General features: G+C 46.4%; 2 protein-coding genes across 8 annotated transcripts in view; one reads left to right on the top strand and one right to left on the bottom strand.

The window, feature by feature from the left end:
• The window catches only part of HMBOX1 (homeobox containing 1), a 110,408-nt gene extending 104,182 nt beyond the window's left edge, over positions 1-6,226 (bottom strand). For 6 of the 7 annotated variants that reach the window (XM_081904206.1, XM_081904210.1, XM_081904208.1 and 3 more), the window contains exon 1: positions 5,848-6,199. The gene's annotated coding sequence lies outside the window, so the exon portion shown is untranslated. The other variant, XM_081904207.1, reaches the window with a different exon arrangement.
• A 177-nt stretch (positions 6,227-6,403) lies between these two features.
• Positions 6,404-17,770, top strand: part of INTS9 (integrator complex subunit 9) — a 69,528-nt gene continuing 58,161 nt past the window's right edge. The window contains exons 1-3 of the mRNA XM_081904016.1: positions 6,404-6,561; positions 13,921-14,048; positions 16,753-16,813. Of these exons, the coding sequence (XP_081760142.1) occupies positions 6,553-6,561; positions 13,921-14,048; positions 16,753-16,813 (198 nt within the window). The 5' untranslated portion in view covers positions 6,404-6,552. The remainder of the gene's footprint in view (positions 6,562-13,920; positions 14,049-16,752; positions 16,814-17,770) is intronic.

Here is a 17,770-nt window from a genome sequence, read left to right as displayed (position 1 = left end):
AGCTGGTATAGCACTGGATGAATGTGATCCCACGGCAAAGACCCCATAAGGAGTCTCGCCGCAGCATTCTGCACCCGCTGGAGTTTCTGGGTCAGTTTCAAGGGCAGCAACGGACCAGCCCCTTACTCCCATCCCAAATCTGGGATCAGTGCTCTGCTTGTTCAACAACCACCTCTTCCCTAAAACAATTTAAAAATATTATCCGGTCATAAATAGTACAGTCATAGGTCGGGTTACGAACACTGCGGGTTGCGCGTTTTCGCGTTGCGGACCACGCCGAACCCGGAAATACTGTAACAGGTTACTTCCGGGTTTTGGGACTCGCGCATGCGCAGAAGCACAAAAATGACGTCATGCACAGAACCGCCAAATCACGTCACGCGCATGTGCAGATCCTACAAGGATCATGTTCGCAACCCGAGGTATGACTGTACGGGATCTGCCATTGCTTGCACCCAGAAAAAATGTTTCAAAATGCCCTTCTGTTCATCATTCATTAGCCTGAAGCGATGAGGTCATCTCCTGGACTTGCACTGGCCGTAAAAAATGGATTGGGGGGAAAAATCATCCACAAACAGGGATGCATGGAGCGAGGGAGTTTTGAGCCTGCAAAAATAGTGAGTTAAAAAGCACAAGAGGTGTAGCTTTATTACCGAGTTAGTTATCTTGAGGATACATCCACAGGTGCGAGTGATGTACAGGTAGAGTTAAAAGAAAAGAGTGCCTCTGAGCACATTCCGAGCTTAAGGATTTGTTTCCAGCGTCAGAATATAGCCCTGTCAGTCAAATGTCCACCCCTCCTGGCTAGTTGTTTTCCCATAGGCTACTTTATTGTCACTGCCCTTGTTGGGGGCCAGTAACCCTAACAAAGGGACGCAGGTGGCGCTGTGGGTTAAAGCCTCAGCGCCTAGGACTTGCCGATCGAAAGGTCGGCGGTTCGAATCCCTGCGGCGGGGTGCGCTCCCGCTGCTCGGTCCCAGCGCCTGCCAACCTAGCAGTTCGAAAGCACCTCCGGGTGCAAGTAGATAAATAGGGACCGCTTACCAGCGGGAAGGTAAACGGCGTTTCCGTGTGCGGCTCTGGTTCGCCAGAGCAGCGATGTCACGCTGGCCACGTGACCCGGAAGTGTCTCCGGACAGCGCTGGCCCCTGGCCTCTTAAGTGAGATGGGCGCACAACCCCAGAGTCTGTCAAGACTGGCCCGTATGGGCAGGGGTACCTTTACCTTTAACACTAACAAAAGATTTACCAGTAGATCCAGTGTACCTTCTCCTGCTGTATGGGGAGAATAGTAGTATGCTAGTCAAGTTCAACGAGCTTAAAAAAAAAATTCTATGCACTGTGTTTCTGCTTGCATTTTACAGATCACGTGTACTTTTTGGTCTGATCCAGCAGGACTTGTATTTTTAGGATGAGGTCAATGGATCGGAAACACAACGTATTCTTTCATACACATAGCTCCCTCCACACAATGCATTTTTTAAAACAGAAATGGGACTACGAGAAGCCTCTGCCCCAAGGAGCTTACAAATCTAGAGTTTGACAGCAGCAGGGGGGGAAATTAGGGAGGGGAGGGAAGGGGCAGGAGAGGGGAGGCTAACAAGGGATGAATATTAGAAAATGAAGCTGTATGTACTTAGCAACTTCCTTTCACCTGCGGCAAGGCCCGGAGCGGGGCTTAAAGCGGTTCAAAGAAAAAGAGGGTTTGGAAGACAATGGAAGAGAAGTAACTGCACACAAACCAATACATTTAAAGCACATGACTTCTCCCAAAGAATCGTGGGAACAGTAGTTCACCCTTTGCAGAGCTACAATTCCCAGCAGCGCTAAGGAACTACAGTTCCCAGGATTGTTTCTGGGGATGCATGGTGCAGCCAAAAATCTGTTTCTCCATCCTGCGAAGCCTGAGCTCACTGTCAAAGATGAACTCATAGTTAAAAGTCCCACAGGTCTTCCACAGGGGTGGAAGCGATTCATCTCGATCGCCCTGTCCTGTCCCAGGCTGCCCTCAACTCAGGAAGTGTGCTCAGGCCCTGTGGAAATGGAGCAGCCTCCACAATGACCAAAAGAAAAAAAGGAAAGGGAAAGGTACAAGCTTTCAGAAAATCCAGCGTTTTATTCCAAGCACAGCTTTCAAGCGACAACAGCAGCAGAGATTTATACCGGTGCAATTTGCAAAACCCAGCTTTAGCTAGCTGGGATTTACCCATCAGCTTCAAACACACTGCAAATATTTTTACCCTTCCAGAAAGCACTAGGAAAATAGGAAGCTGAGAAGCAGCTTGGAAAACAATGGCGTTTAGGTACAACTCCCAAGGTCAGGAAAACGCTGCCACACATTAACTAGGCTTTCTCTCTCTCTCTTTTTTGGAGAGGGGGTGACTTCAGTTCACAGCTAACTTGTTATCCAAACAGAAGCTAAATGTCAGCAGCAAACCAGCCACTAGCAGCCCACAGCAAGCCTTGGCCATTCATTCGTGGGGCCGGGGAATATGACCAAGCTTGGCCGCTGCAATCCATTGAAAACGTCACCCTTTGGTTGAGCCCATGCTTTGCCTGCCAGAAGTCACAGGTGCAATCTAACGGGATCTCAGGTAGCAGTCGCAGAATCACAGAACTGCAGAGTTGGAAGGGACCCTCCGAATGTCATCTAGCCCAACCCCCTGGAATGCAGTTGCTAAGGAAGATCTTTGCAAAAGACCCTGGAGAGCAGCTGCCAGTCAGAGCAGCCAGTATACTCCTCCCAGTGCCTTTTCTTTTTCTGCTACGTCTTTTAGACTGCAAGCCCAAGTGCTGGGACTGCCATATCGCTTGTAAGGGACTCTTTCTGGCTGAAGAGGAATATTATTATTTTTTAAAAAAAGCATGCACCACTCTAAATAAATACATAATAATGGTAGGTTAGGTAGTCCAATGGTCTCTAATGCAATGTAAGTCAGAGGCATAGAACAAAACATCACCAATCCGGTTCTGAACCCTCCACTAGAAACGCAGCCTCTTTGTCTGAAGTCATTCTGTGCTTCCTGGCTAATTCAAAACATGATTTCTCTTCATTAGGTCAGGAGTCACACCTTTCTCCAGTCTCCCACCCTCTCTCTTTTTAACCTTAGTCTCTCTTACTTACACAGCCAAAAGACACCTGCCCAAACAGAAGCAGAAAGCTCAAACTCACTTCAACGAGATGAGCCTTTTAAACCCCATCAGGAAAGCCTGCTCCTATTTGGGCATAACGGTGATGCTTCAGTGAAAAAAGAACGAGCAGTTTTCAAGGCAGCCCCACCGGTCCCCTCCTTTATATTTTCCTCCTGCCAAGACGGACAAGAGGATTTAAAAATAATAATACTTGTTCAGATTACCCATGGAGATATCGAGTATTGAGGCCTCACTTTCTCAGCCACCTTCCTATTTTACAGATGGGACACAAGTCTGGAAAATAAATATACTACAGCTTAGCACTGGAATAATGATTCTGGGCGTTCAAAGAGATCCTCATTTTCTCCCTTATCCTTACAAAGAATCCTGTAAGGTGGATCAGTGTTGCTATCCCTAGGCTGAGGATGAAAAAAGGGTTGAGAGTAGGAATTGGTGTTCTGTCCAAGGCTGGTGTGTATAGGACTGTAGCCTATCTAGGAATAAACCCCCCATGAACTAACTCAAAGGAACTGACTTCAGAGTCAACATGAATAGGACTGCACTGCTAATGATCTCATGGCTGCAATCCTAACCATGCATATGCAGAAGTAAATCCTTCTGACTTCCATGGGGCTTAATCTCAGGTCAATGGGTTTCAGATTGTGATCTAGAATGGGATTTGAAGGGGAGGGGGCTCTTTAGCTGGAGCTAAAGTCCCAGCGAATCCCTGGCTGCATTGGATCTGAAACAGAACCTCACAGGCTCAAGTTCAGCCCTTCACTCAAGGTACCACAATGGTTCATTTATGGTATCCCCTTAACTTTCTGAGAGGTGGGGAAGGAAAACTTTCAAAACTCCTAGGCGCTTGCATCAGATTTTAGGTGCTGGAGATTAGCCCCAGAAACATGTGAGGTGCAAAGCGCAGAAAGCAGCCTTTGCCCATGTTCCAAATGAGGTCTGAATCAGCAATATTACGTGAGTAAAAGGGGATGAAAATCGCATGACATCCAAGTGCCGCACAAATTGCCTTGGTTTCCTCTCAAGGCTAAGGAATTCATTTCTCCTGTTCCAAGCCAGTATTCCCATAGCGGATCCCAACCCCTCCCTCTGAAGGTCTGGACGCAGCAACAGTTCACACCTTCTGCTTGTCATTTTCGCTTCTTTGAGGAGGATCTTTTAGCCTCAGTGTCTCAGGTATCCTGACACAGACCCCATCAACAACCTTAAGAAGCACCTTCTTCCTTTTCAACCTGTGCACATTTTGCATACTAACATTCTCATCACGCCAAAAAGAAAAGGACAAAAATAGAGAACGGCTTCTTCAGTGTGCGCTGTGTGTCAAAAACCTTCCCTGCCTCTTGCACAGTCCAGTCCACAACTCAATGAGGTCAAAATATTTCAGCTTGTTTTAGTGCACTCAAGGCAATAAGATTACGAAAGTTTGAGATTAATGCAGCTTTAGCTAAACTGCCTGGTAGCAGAGCATCAGTTGCCCCAGTCGGCACTGAGACCAGTTCCCCAGCAAGACTTGGCAGACATGAAACCCAACCTCCCAACCTTATATCCTTATTTTCATTTCTTAACATAATAATTCCCCATTTCAGGCACTCTGAAAAGCACTAGGACCGTCAAGATGAAGACAGCTGCCCTGCAAGATCATCAAAAAGGAATTTGTCATTGGTCTCGCTCCTAAGATCCCAGCAAACCCTAGCCGTAAAGTAGCAAGCCGAAACCATCCTGCCATCATCACATACAAGTCATGCAAATCCCACACATCATGCAAAACAGGATTTTTTTGTTCATGTGGTTTGCACTGAAGGCGAGAGAAGCATCCCTGTTTGACTTTTCTCATGCCCTGAGGGATCACCACCTTGACCTAAGCAAGAACACATTTGTTAGGAAACAATCATGTCAGACTGGCGTGGCTTTGCCTGGCTAATTCAATGCAAAGATTATCAGGGCTCCGTTAAGCCTAAGGTTTTCAGATGCTTGGGAGGCGAAAACGCAACTCAAATCCAGACAACATCACATCTTCCCATTCAATTAATTAATCCAGAATAAACATGATCGGCATCATCGACAACGGTCTCTCAACCCAGTTCAGGACCACCGGAACCACTCAGGACATATGAGCACATCAAGACGATTAATCCAAGCTTTCATTTCACTTTGCCTGCTTCCCAAAAGGATGGCTAAAGTGAGATAAGAGGCAACTACGAACCAGTGATAAGTGATCATGAGCAAGCACCCATCTAGGCATTTCATCCCCACCTCTTTTTGCCCCCAAACCAGACCTTTCAAGGGGAAAGAAAGGGGCACCCGCATTCCTTTTTAAAAACTTCCCCACCAAAAAATTTTAAAAATAAGAAATACCCCCCCCCAAAAAAAGCTATTTGCAAAAGACTTCCCCACCACACACAAAACTCAGAAGCAAAAACATTCTCCCTCCTTCCATTGACTCTTAAAAATTCTCATACGCCACAAAAGTTACTTAGGGTGCATTTTTTGCCACCTCCCTCCCACCCACCCCTCCTAACTCCCAAAGGTTGCAATGAATCGCTCCCACCAGAACCCCCAAAAAGAGGTGAACGGGGGGGGGGGAGGGAGAGGTGGTGGAAGTCATGCCCCACTTTTCCTCTCCCCTTTTGCAAGATCACTCCCACCCCCCAACTCCCCACCCCAGATCATGCCCTTCCCTGCCCAAAGGACAACTCACCTTTGGGTCCCGCTTCCTTCCTTCTCCACTTGACCATTGAACGGCAGGAGTTGGGGGGTGAGGGGGGGTGTCGCCCAAAATGCAGAAAAGGAAAGAGGCTGGTCTGGTGGGTTTTTCCTCCCCCTTTTCCTTGCAGGGGGGGTCTGCAAAAATAAAATGAGGGGGGGCAGTGTGTCCAGGGGTGTGTGCCAAGCCCTGCAAGCTCCCAGCCCCAGCTCCCCCTGGCGCCCCCCGAGGAAAAGAAGGGGGGGAAACCCCTCCCACTCCTCCCTGCTCCCCTCTGAGCTCAATCAGACCAGACTGGCTGCCTTTGTCTGTCTGACAAGCGCCATGTTGATATCAACATCCAAGCTCCCACCTGCCGCCGCGGGGAGGCCCTGGGATTTGTAGTCCTCCTTCCCCAAGGGGGCCGGCGCAGGCCGGGCGGGCGGGGACTACGACTCCCGGCGGCCCCCGCGCGCGCCGCCGCCGCGCCAATGAGGCGGCAGGAGACGGGAGAGCGGGGAGCAGGTGGGCGTCGGGGTGAAACGCAGCCAGGAGGGGACTACAGTTCCCGGCATGCTCTTCGACCGGCTGCCCATGACTTCATGGGGACGGGATGAGGAGGGGATGAGGGGGAGACTACATATCCCAGCGTGCTTTGCGGGGGGAGAGGCCTAGGCCGGGAAAGGGGCCGGTCCTCTGCAAATAACAGCCGGGTGAAGCATGAAGCTGGTGAGTTGGGGAGGCTGGGGGACCGGCATGAGGGGGACACATACGCGCCCTGCAGCCCTGCGAGGTGGACCTCGGCTCCCCTGAGGGGGGGGGAGATTTAATCTGGAGGCTATTACTATTCATATATAGAAGAAAGAGCCTCATTTCTTCCTTGGAGGCCACCTGGCAGGGATGCTATGGCTGAGAATCTGGCAGCTTTCCTATAAAGAAGGGGGAATGTCTGGATTTATGAGCCTCGGGTTTTATAGTAGCTGCACTATTTCCAAAGAAATCACCGTTTTAGTGTCCGTCGCCTATAATAATAATAATTTATTATTTATACCCTGCTCATCTGGCTGGGCTTCCCCAGCCACTCAGGGAGGCTTCCAACAAAATATTAAAATACATCAAACATTAAAAGCTTCCCTGAACAGGGCTGCTTTCAGATGTCTTCTAAAAGTCTGGTAGTTGTTTCTCTCTTTGACATCTGATGGGAGGGCGCTCCACAGGGCGGGTGCCACCACCGAGAAGGCCCTCTGCCTGGTTCCCTGTAACTTGGCTTCTCGCAGGGAGGGAACCGCCAGAAGGCCCTCGGCGCTGGATCTCAGTGTCCCGGCAGAACGATGGGGGAGGAGACGCTCCTTCAGGTATACTGGACCGAGGCCGTTTAGGGCTTTAAAGGTCAACACCAACACTTTGAGTTGTGTTTGGAAACGTACTGGGAGCCAATGTAGGTCTTTCAAGAATGGTGTTATGTGGTCTCGGCAGCCGCTCCCAGTCACCAGTCTAGCTGCCAAATTCTGGATTACAGTAGTTGTAGTTTCCAGGTGTGAATATTGATGGTCATAAATTCAAACGCAAGTATTTCATGCAAAACACAAGTAGCTTGTGGAACTCCCTTCACAAATTAACTACGTCCTGTGCAAAGGAATACTTTCTTTCCTATAATTTCCAAGACTGGATGTTCACAACTTCTAGTGTTAATGATGGAGTGAGGGGGGTGGGAACCTTTTCCCATCCACTTCCTCCATGCCATTTTATAAATGTCTATCCTCTTACTAGCCTCTTACTTTTATAAATGTCACCTCTTACTAGCTTTTTCAATAAATTTAAAAGATGGAGGCAGCCATGTTTCTGAATACCAGTTGCTAGAAACCACAGGAGGGGATAGGGTGCGCGTGCTCAAGTCTTGGTTGCTGATTTTCCAAAGGTTGGCCGCCAAGAGAACAGGATGCCGGACTAGATTTATTATTTTATTTATTTTATTAAATCCATGCACCACTTATGTGTTAAAAAAATAAAAATAAAAATCCTCAAAGCGGTTTACAAAATCTAAAACAGGAAAATGAAGGGGGGGAAACCACAACCCCCCTTTAAAACATGCAAAAGTTAAAATACTGAAACTGATTAAAATCACTTCAACTTTCTAAGCATCTGGGCAGACTCGTCTAAGCAGGATTGTTTTTTGCATGTGTCAAAAACAGTACAGTTTGGTCTCAATAGGCGGGGAGTTCCAAAGTGCAACAGCAGCTGCAGTAGTTTTATAAACCCTACTTTACAACCTGAAGATTCTCAGGGCAGCTTGCAACACATTGCAAAGACTGCAGCAACATCTCATATGCACACAAACAAAAGCCGGCAGCTCTGGCTGGTGGAGAGGGCAAGTGCTGGAGGCCAGAATTCCAGGTGGCATAGAATCCTAGAAAGGTTCCATCTTTTCAGACAAACTGTGATTCCCAGAAAGTCCCTAGTTCAAAGGTCACTTCATGCCACAATTTCAGCAAGTGAAATAAGGCATCAGCAATATTGAATCTGGCCTACTTTGCAGGGTTGCTGCTAAGATTTATTGGCAATGAAGTGCCAACAGTGCTAGAAATTCACCCTACAAATGTCAAGCATTATTCCTAGGCTTGGGAAAGGGCAATCAGTCCTAGCCTGCTTTGCATTTTGCAGCTTTCCTATAAAGAAGGGGGAATCTCTGGTTTTATGAGCCTCGGGTTTTATAGTAGCTGCACGACTCCAAAGAAATCACCATTTTAGTGTCTGTCGCATATTATTCGTGTCGTGTGTGAATATGGATGGTCATAAATTCAGACGCAAGTATTTCATGCGAAACATGAGTAGCTTGTGGAACTCCCTGCTACAAGATGGCGTTAAAGCAGAAATGGGGAACAGTTGTGGCCCCTCGTGATGTTGAATTCCCAACTCCCATCATCCACAGCCAGTACTGGCAATGGCCAGGGATTATGGGAATTGCAGTCTCCCAAAATCTGGAGATCCACAGTTTCCCCATTCCCTGCTTTAAGGGAAGATTTGTGAAGGACAACAGGACCAGCGGTACATCTGTAGAGGGGAAATCACAATATCTCAATGGAACCTCCACATTGGGAGCAGTCTACCTCCGAGAATTTGGTGTTGGAGACAAGCAGTGGGAGAGCTGCTGGCCTTCTGTCCTCCTTGAGGGCTTTCCAGAAGAGTCCGGCTGGCCGCTGTTAGGAGCAGGTTGCTAGGCTAGATGGACCCTGACTTAGTGATGTGAGGTGAGAATATTCTGCAGAGAATATTCTCGAGAATGAGAATATTCTAATAATTCTGTAAATTCTAATGTAAGAACCACATTTTAAAAATCTAGTAAATAATAAGTCAAGCTATGATATTGCCAGTGCAAGTAATGAATAATGATTTATTTATTTATTAATCCAGTTACCTTACTGGGCATTCTGTCATTCACCACTGGCAGTTCTGAAAAGTGAGCTACAGAAAAGTTATTATTTATTTTTTAGTTTTAAAAATGCTATTCATTTAATTTGATGAACATTTGAATTCATATGTATTTCAATTATATGTAATAGCCTTTTTCTATTTTGGTGTGACCTTATTCTTAGCAGTTCTATACCCTTGGCCATACAGTGTAGTTTTTTGTGTGTTTTTTTTACAGAAAGTAGCTTTAATATATGGTTAGTGGCAGACTTAGTGATTAACGTGAGTCATTCATGTTGAAGTTTTGATTTCAAGTTTGGTTCAAAAAATCAAAGAATGTGAATTCACTGCATTGCCCCATTGAATAAAAGTATCTGTACAGTTTTTGGTTGCCATCTGAACAAGTTTACCCATGAATAAACATGTATATTAACTAATTATATCATTTTCAATGTGTTAAAATTATATCATTTTCAATGTGTTAAAATTATATCATTTTCAATGCATTAAAATGAATATTCTCCTATTTTAAATGAAAATTATCTAATATTCTCATTAATTGAAAATATTCTCAGTAATATTCTCCAAAAGGTTATTCTCGAGAATTTAACATCACTACCCTGACTTTGATCCTGGAAGATGCACCTTTTTATTTAAGCCATTGCAGGAGACATTGGGGAAGAGAGCTATTTTAAAATCACATGTACTTTCTCACTTTAAGTAAAGCTAATTTAATTCTCACATGTGAAAACACCTTGCCTCTCCACCAGAAACAAAGCAGATGAACAGCCATTGATTCCTCAAGGAACCGCTGGTGTAATAATACATACTCATAGTCCAAAATCCAACGGAGAACTTCACATCTGAGGGTTCCTTACAGCATGGATTTAACGTTGAAAGACACCCCTGAGCTTCTATCATAGCATTTGTGCCCATTATTATTATGCTGGGATAGCTCAGACAGTAGAGCATGAGTCTCGTGAGGTTGGGGTTGTGGGTTCGAAGCCCATGTTGGGTGAAAGATTCCTGCATTGCAGGGGATTGGACTAAATGACCCGCATGGCCCTTTCCAACCCCTACAGTTCTGTGATATTATCATTAAAATGCTTTAAAATGTCTAGGGGCTTTGCAAAAATTAAACTGCAGCACAAATCATTCCCCACAGGTTTACAATCTTAAACACACAGGAGGAGGAGGAGGAGGAGAGAGGGTTTTCTCCCCCCTCTCAGAATCTTTGAACCCCTCAAGTCTGGGGGAACCCCGGGCAATTTAATTGCAAGAAAGTCAGGATAGCATCTGGAGGTTCCTCGTCCATGGTGTGAATTTTACTCTCTATTTAATGGCAGCAACAGGTTTGCAAAGGAGTAAGCCCTATCAAGACGTGGGTGGCACTGTGGGTTAAACTACAAAGCCTAGGGCTTGCCGATCAGAAGGTCGGCGGTTCAAATCCCCGTGACGGGGTGAGCTCCCGTTGCTCGGTCCCTGCTACTGCCAACCTAGCAATTTGAAAGCACACCAGTGCAAGTAGATGAATAGGTACCACTCCGGCAGGAAGGTAAATGGTGTTTCCGTGTGCTGCTCTGGTTCGCCAGAAGCGGCTTAGTCATGCTGGCCACATGTACGCCGGCTCCCTCGGCCAATAAAGCCAGATGAGCTCCGCAACCCCAGAGTCGGCCACGACTGGACCTAATGGTGAGGGATCCCTTTACCTTTTAAGCCCTATCAAACACGGTTAGGTTTATTTCAGAGTAAGCAGGCATAGGATGATGTGTGAATTGTGTGTAGTTTGTGTCATTCCCGCCCCCTTCCTATTATTTCTCTCTGTGTGTGATTATTGTGTATTTCTGCTATTTGTTCGTTCATAAATGCCGTATGTAATTCTTGTTTTAAATCGAAAGTCCAAATCATAAAACTTGAGAAAATGAAACGATTTTTTTTTTTTTAATGTGTCTTCTACCCGGTATAGAATGTTTGCTGTCTTATCCTGGAGTGATTTCACCCGCAAGTGGCTTAGAGCTTGTTGCCATCATTCTCTTTGCCTTGACTCTCACTGTGTTTGTATTCTGATTTTTCTCCCTCGCGCACAAATGCACCCATGTTTGCATATTATGATTTCATACGTTTGATTATTTGAGTCTCAAAGAGCTCTCTGGTAACGTACTTAAGGGAATAAGCCAGTCTTCTTTGCTTTGGAGTTGGCACGGTCAGCGATCGAGATCTTGAGACCTCATCGAGAGTTCCCTCTTTTCCATCTTGGGCGATGGGTAATGCTTTTCCGCTTAGCGCCAACCTATGTTCCCATCAATACGTCTTAAGTGGTTGCATGAACTCTGCCTCTTCTGCAAGGTTGTCCCCAGGCATCTGACTGCCCAAACTTTGGACAAACACTTGGTCTTATTTCCTGCCCCCTCTTCTGCCAACCAAGGCTTTTGGCGATAGACCCGAGAACGATATATCTTGCACTCCAGCTGTTTCTGCTAGTATGTAGTTTCTGGTGATCCTGCTCTTTACAAAAGGGTTCTTTTTCTTTGCAAAGATCTAGTGGCTCAGTTAGTTCAGACCAAATTGTGAAATTGAGCTCTGCTCCTTCTGCTATACAGTCATACCTCGGGTTGAAGTCGCTTCAGGTTAAGCCTTTTTGGGCTGCGCTCTGCGGCGACCCGGAAGTAAGAGAGTGTGTTACTTCTGGGTTTTGCCACTTGCGCATGCACAGACGTGCAAAATGATGTCACATGCATGCACGGAAGTGGTGAATCGCGACCCACGCATGCGTGGACGTGGGTTGCGTTCGCTTCAGGATGCGAACGGGGCTCCGGAACGGATCCCGTTCGCATCCAGAGGTACCACTATAATAATAATAATAATAATTTATCATTTATACTCCGTCCATCTGGCTGGATTTTCCCAGGCACTCTGGGCAACTCCCAACAGAATTAAAAGCGCAATTAAAAGTACTTCGCCCCTCTTTTTTGCACCCCTCTTAGATTTTCCAGGGACACAGGTGGTGCGGGGTCTAAATCACTGAGCCTAGGGCTTGCTGATCAGAAGGTCAGAGGTTCAAATCCCCGCGACGGGGTGAGCTCCCGTTGATCGGTCCCCGCTCCTGCCAACCTAGCAATTCAAAAGCACGTCAAAGTGCAAGTAGATAAATAGGTACCGCTCCGGCGGGAAGGTAAACGGCATTTCCATGCGCTGCTCTGGTTCACCAGAAGCGGCTTAGTCATGCTGGCTACATGACCCGGAAGCTGTATGCTGGCTCCCTCGGCCAGTAAAGCGAGATGAGCGCCGCAACCCCAGAGTCGTCCACAACTGGACCTAATGGTCAGGGGTCCCTTTACCTTTACCTTTTAGATTTTCCAAGTCATGAGGCTGCAGTAATAGGAGAAGCCACAACTCTTAGGGTCTACACCAGGGATGGGTGTCATGGATGGCCCCAGTCAGGGGTCTCCTCATCAGAGGAGAACCAGGAGCCCCTGACCTTACACCAATCTCTGGGTAAGGTTGCATCTGGAGTGAGGTATCAGGATCCTTCAGTGAAGCTGAGTCCAGCCTCTGACATTGAGGTCCTAAGCCCAAGCGAAAGACAGTATCCTAAACACCAGATCAAATCCTTTCCCATCTGGAGAAGTGTCCCGTCCAAACTGACAACATCCCCTTCCCTCACAAAATCTGGACTGAAAAGAGCTCCATTCACTGAGTCGCTGAACATTTTAAGCCATCACTGCAGCTTAGCCAGTGACAGGAGTATCATTGCCACACATGTAATAGAATATAGACTAATAGATCTGAGCAGCATTTCTGTTGCATGTGACTTGGCCCTTTCTATTAATACTTTTCATGAGATGGACTCACTAGGAAGGTTCCAATAATAAATGTGAAAATGTTCCATTATTAAATCACTTCTGTCGCCATGGTTGATCAGACTAACATTTGTGACTCCCCTGCCTGGGCGGCTTGCAACAGAATATTAAAAGCACAATAATACGTCAAACATTAAAAACTTCCCTAAACAGGGCTGCCTTCAGGTGTTTCCTAAAAGTCAGATGGTTGTTTATTTCCTTGACATCTGATGGGAGGGTGTTCCACAGGGCGGGTGCCACCACTGAGAAGGCCCTCTGCCTGGTTCCCTGTAACCTCACTTTTCGTAGGGAGGGAAACGCCAAAAGGCCCACAGAGCTGGACCTCAGTGTCTGGGCAGAACCATGGGGGTGGAGACGCTCCTTCAGGGAGACTGGGCCGAGGCCGTTTAGGGGTTTCAAGGTCAGCACCAACACTTTGAATTGTGCTCAGAAACGTAAAAAGTTAAAGGTAAAGGACCCCTGACAGTTAGGTCCAGTCGCAAACAACTCTGGTGTTGCGGCACTCATCTCGCTTTACTGGCCGAGGGAGCTGAAGTTTGTCCGCAGCCAGTTTTTCTGGGTCAAGTGGCCAGCATGACTAAGCCACTTCTGGCGAAACCAAAAATTTTGCTCAGTGAATAAGTACATTTTGCTCAGTGAATAAGTGTCAAAGAGAATGGGGAGCAGGTCATGCTAACCTTGAACCATTATGAGATTATTTAAAATATGGCAAGGATTCTTGGGCAGCAGACTGGTTGGCAAAGCTTCTTCCTCCCTTCCAGGCCTGCGAATTCCTTTTGCTTTTATTGGTCATTTATTGGATCCCATCTCATTCCCTTAGTACTGCCTGTCCGGACACCCAACGCTACCATGCAACGTCCTCAAGTTCAAATCGACCACCATTATGCTCGACTGTGGGCTGGATATGACCTCGACGCTCAACTTCCTGCCCCTGCCTTTGGTCCAGAGGTACGTCCCGAGGCTCCTTGCACGCTTTCCGGTTCTGCTTTCTGCTTTGTAAGCTAGATTTTGGGGAGGGAGAAGTTTAGGGGGTGAGGGCATTCTTTCTGGGAGGAAAGCCCAGAGCTGACTTGCCTGGGAAAGGAGGTGTTTTTTTTTTTCCAAATGAGCCCGCAGCATCGCCCGATAGCATAAATAGACTTAGTCCACTTAAAAATTCCCTTTATCAAAATAACGTCCTTTGGCTCAGTAGATGGAAAACGGTTTATGGATTTATCGATTCGGTTTTCCAGATAATTTATTCTAAGCTTCAGTAAAGTATTGCGGCAGCGGCTCAGCGCAAGTGAGGTCACAGATCTGTCATCTTTTCTGGCTTCTTCAGGCAAGGAGAGATAAATGGGAGGCAGGAGGAAAGTGCAAGCTTGCCAGGCGTATATCTCCCCCTCCCAGACACACACCAGCCCACCCCACAAATTAAAAAGCAGATATGTTACAGGATCTTCAACATAATCAGAAAAGGAAGTGAGTCTCCCGATGGGTCCCGATTCCTGTACACTGGGAAATCCTTGCCCCAGTTCAAACGAAGCAACTGAGATGACTGTCACGGCGGGTGGGCAAGTGGGCAGGGGCGCTCCTGGCTTCGCATTTCTCTGCCTCGTCTCTGCTTCCAGGTTGGAGCTAGTTTGCAAGGAGAGTCTCCCTTGATTAGACGCCGGCTGGCAAAGGGGCTGACTGCTGCCCAGTTCACCGGGGGGGGGGGGGGCACGATGCAACACTTGCCCCGTCACGGGCAGCGGCAACCCATGTTACGCCTCCGGACTACATGGGCCGTTGGCCTGATCCAACAGAGTTCTTCTTATGTGATAAGCATGTCCCATCAGACCATGCATGCCCTGACCTTCGTACAAGCAGATTGCTCCCATGTGGAGAGCTGCCTGTACAGATTCCTAGCTTCCTTTTCGGGATCGTAAGTTGTTTTAAACTGTTTTTAACCTATGGGGACACAGGTGGCGCTGTGGGTTAAACCACAGAGCCTAGGACTTGCCGATCAGAAAGCCGGCGGTTCAAATCCCCGCGACGGGTTGAGCTCCCGTTGCTCGGTCCCTGCTCCTGCCAACCTAGCAGTTCAAAAGCACGTCAAAGTGCAAATAGATAAATAGATACCACTCTGGCGGGAAGGTAACCAGTGTTTCCGTGCACTGCTCTGGTTTGCCAGAAGTGGCTTAGTCATGCTGGTCACATGACCCGGAAGCTGTACGCTGGCTCCCTTGGCCAGTAAAGCGAGATGAGCGCCACAACCCCAAAGTCGGCCACGACTGGACCTAATGTTCAGGTGTCCCTTTACCTTTGCCTAACTGTAACCTGCCCTGAGACCTTAGAGTAGAGGGTGGGTGATTAATAATAACAGATAATAATAATAGTAATTAATGCAAATAATAATTAATAGTAGTAGATGTGATTGCACCACCACCAGAACAAATTTCCCAAGGAACTTGGTTTACTTTCGTAAGCAGCCTGTACGTGGTTCTGGGAACAATCAGGTTGAACAATCAAAACTTCTCCTCCTGTAACAGAATCTGACTGCGGAGATGCTGAAATCCAGTCGCAGGGAGGCTGTTAACCTTTCCTGTCTGGAGGAGCGTCACATTTGCTTGTTTTATTTATGTGTCGTGTCGAGCTATTTAGGATTAATCAATCACTTCATTACACTGTCAGGAGCCCGTCGGCGAGAGTTGCTTTATTTGGGAGGCTTCTGGGAAGAGAGTCTCAATATCGGGGGAGACGTTGATTGTCCCCCCTCCCACTCCCCTCTTGCATATTGCATCATCGAAAGGGAACATCTTGTGCTTATCGGGGAGGAGCGTAAAGTTCCTGGGCAAGCATCTCACCTCTTCACCATCTTCTCTCTTTAAAGAATACGGTGTGAGAAAGAAAGTATTTGATCTCCTGCTAAATTTGCCCGTTTGCCCCCCGACGAAGAAATGACCAGTCCATAATTTTAACGGTAGGTTTATTGTAGCTGTGAGAGACAGAATAACAACAGGAAAAGCCCCAGAAACCCAGAAGACAAAAGTCAGAGACTGATGTGCATTAGAATGAGTGAAATAAGTATTTGATGCCCTATCAACCAGCCAGATGTCAGGCTACCTGGTATCTTCACTGTATGCAACGAGCTGAGATTAGAAGCACCTGCTGTAAGGGAGAGGTCTTACCTGTTATCCCAGCTCATTACAGTACCTGTATAAAATACACCTGTCAACAGGAGCTGAAAGGTTAGACTACCGCAATGTGTTGCACGGCGGGGCTGCCCTTGAAAACTGTTTGGAAGCTGTTGGCTTCCCAGGATTTAAAATTTAATCCATTAATATTAAGGCCCGGGAAGTATTAAAGCTCAGTCGTGGCTCTGTCTGGGGCTCAATATTTTCAATTTTTTAAATCATTTTTTTATGATCTGGCTGGGTCTATTACGAGTTGCAGCGTGAAACATGTGGAGGAGCACTATGTTGGAGAAAGGTGACTTAGCTGTGCTACGTTTGTGAAATCTACGTGGAGCATCAATAACTTAATTTTTTATTATTATTACTATTATTATTTTAAATTTTTATACCGCCCTATACCTGGAGGTCATATTATGCCGTTCTCTGAAAATGGGGGCTGATGCTGTCATAAAACCCATTAACACAGCTTTTTTTTTCCTTTTCTTTTCCTGTAGTCCAAGGCTATCTAAGCTCCCTGGTTGGATCTTAAAAGATGGGAGCACTTTTCTAGACAAGGTAATGTACAACTGGGATTGGGTTTTTCAGCGAGCCTGGCTAATTAGCCAGCACCGTTGAGCTTGGACAAACTCTGATTTAACTGGGGAGAAGAGCAAGAGCATTGCCAAAAGCAATTGCATTTTCAGGCCAAATCCTTTGAGTCCTGCTCTTTATGATTCTTAGCCCCGTCTTTTACAAAATTAATAATAAAATATTATTATTTACAAAAAAGAATTTTTTTTGCAAAAAGAATACAGTGGTACCTTGGTTCTCAAACTTAATCCATTCCGGAAGTCCATTCCAAAACCAAAGTGTTCCAAAACCAAGGCGCGCTTTCCTATAGAAAGTAATGCAAAATGGATTAATCTGTTTCCGACTTTTAAAAACAACCCCTAAAACAGCAATTTAACATGAATTTTACTATCTAACGAGACCATTGATCCATAAAATGAAAGCAATAAACAATGTACTGCAGTCACACAATCAAACAGTAGCTGATCTGGGTTCCGCACAGTCACAAAAACAAACAAAAAAAGAGCCACAAAAACAAAAAGGCAAATTAAATAGCAAAAACAGACAGACCTCAGACCCTCAAAACGGAACTGTGGCACTCAAAATGGAAGTGTGGCACTCAAATCAGAAGTGTAACACTCAAAACTGAGCACGTTCGGCTTCTGAGAAAAGTTCGCAAACCAGAACACTTACTGCCAGGTTTGCAGTGTTTGGGTTCCAAGTTGTTTGGGTACCAAGGCGTTTGAGAACCAAGGTAACACTGTACCTTGAAATGTCTCCCCGCCCCTCGTGCTTTTCCCTTGGACTCTGTTGGAGACTTTGGAGGGAATGCTTAAGAAACTACCGTATTTTTTGCACCATAACACTCACTTTTTTCCTCCTAGTAAGTAAGGGGAAATGTCTGTGCGTGTTATGGAGGAAATGCCTATGGGTGGCATGCCTACGGATTTTCCTCCTCTAAAA

The sequence above is a fragment of the Podarcis melisellensis genome (assembly GCF_964234715.1).
Source record: "Podarcis melisellensis genome assembly, chromosome: 3".
Lineage (NCBI taxonomy): Eukaryota > Metazoa > Chordata > Lepidosauria > Squamata > Lacertidae > Podarcis > Podarcis melisellensis.
This window is presented reverse-complemented; position numbering and strand designations above follow the sequence as displayed.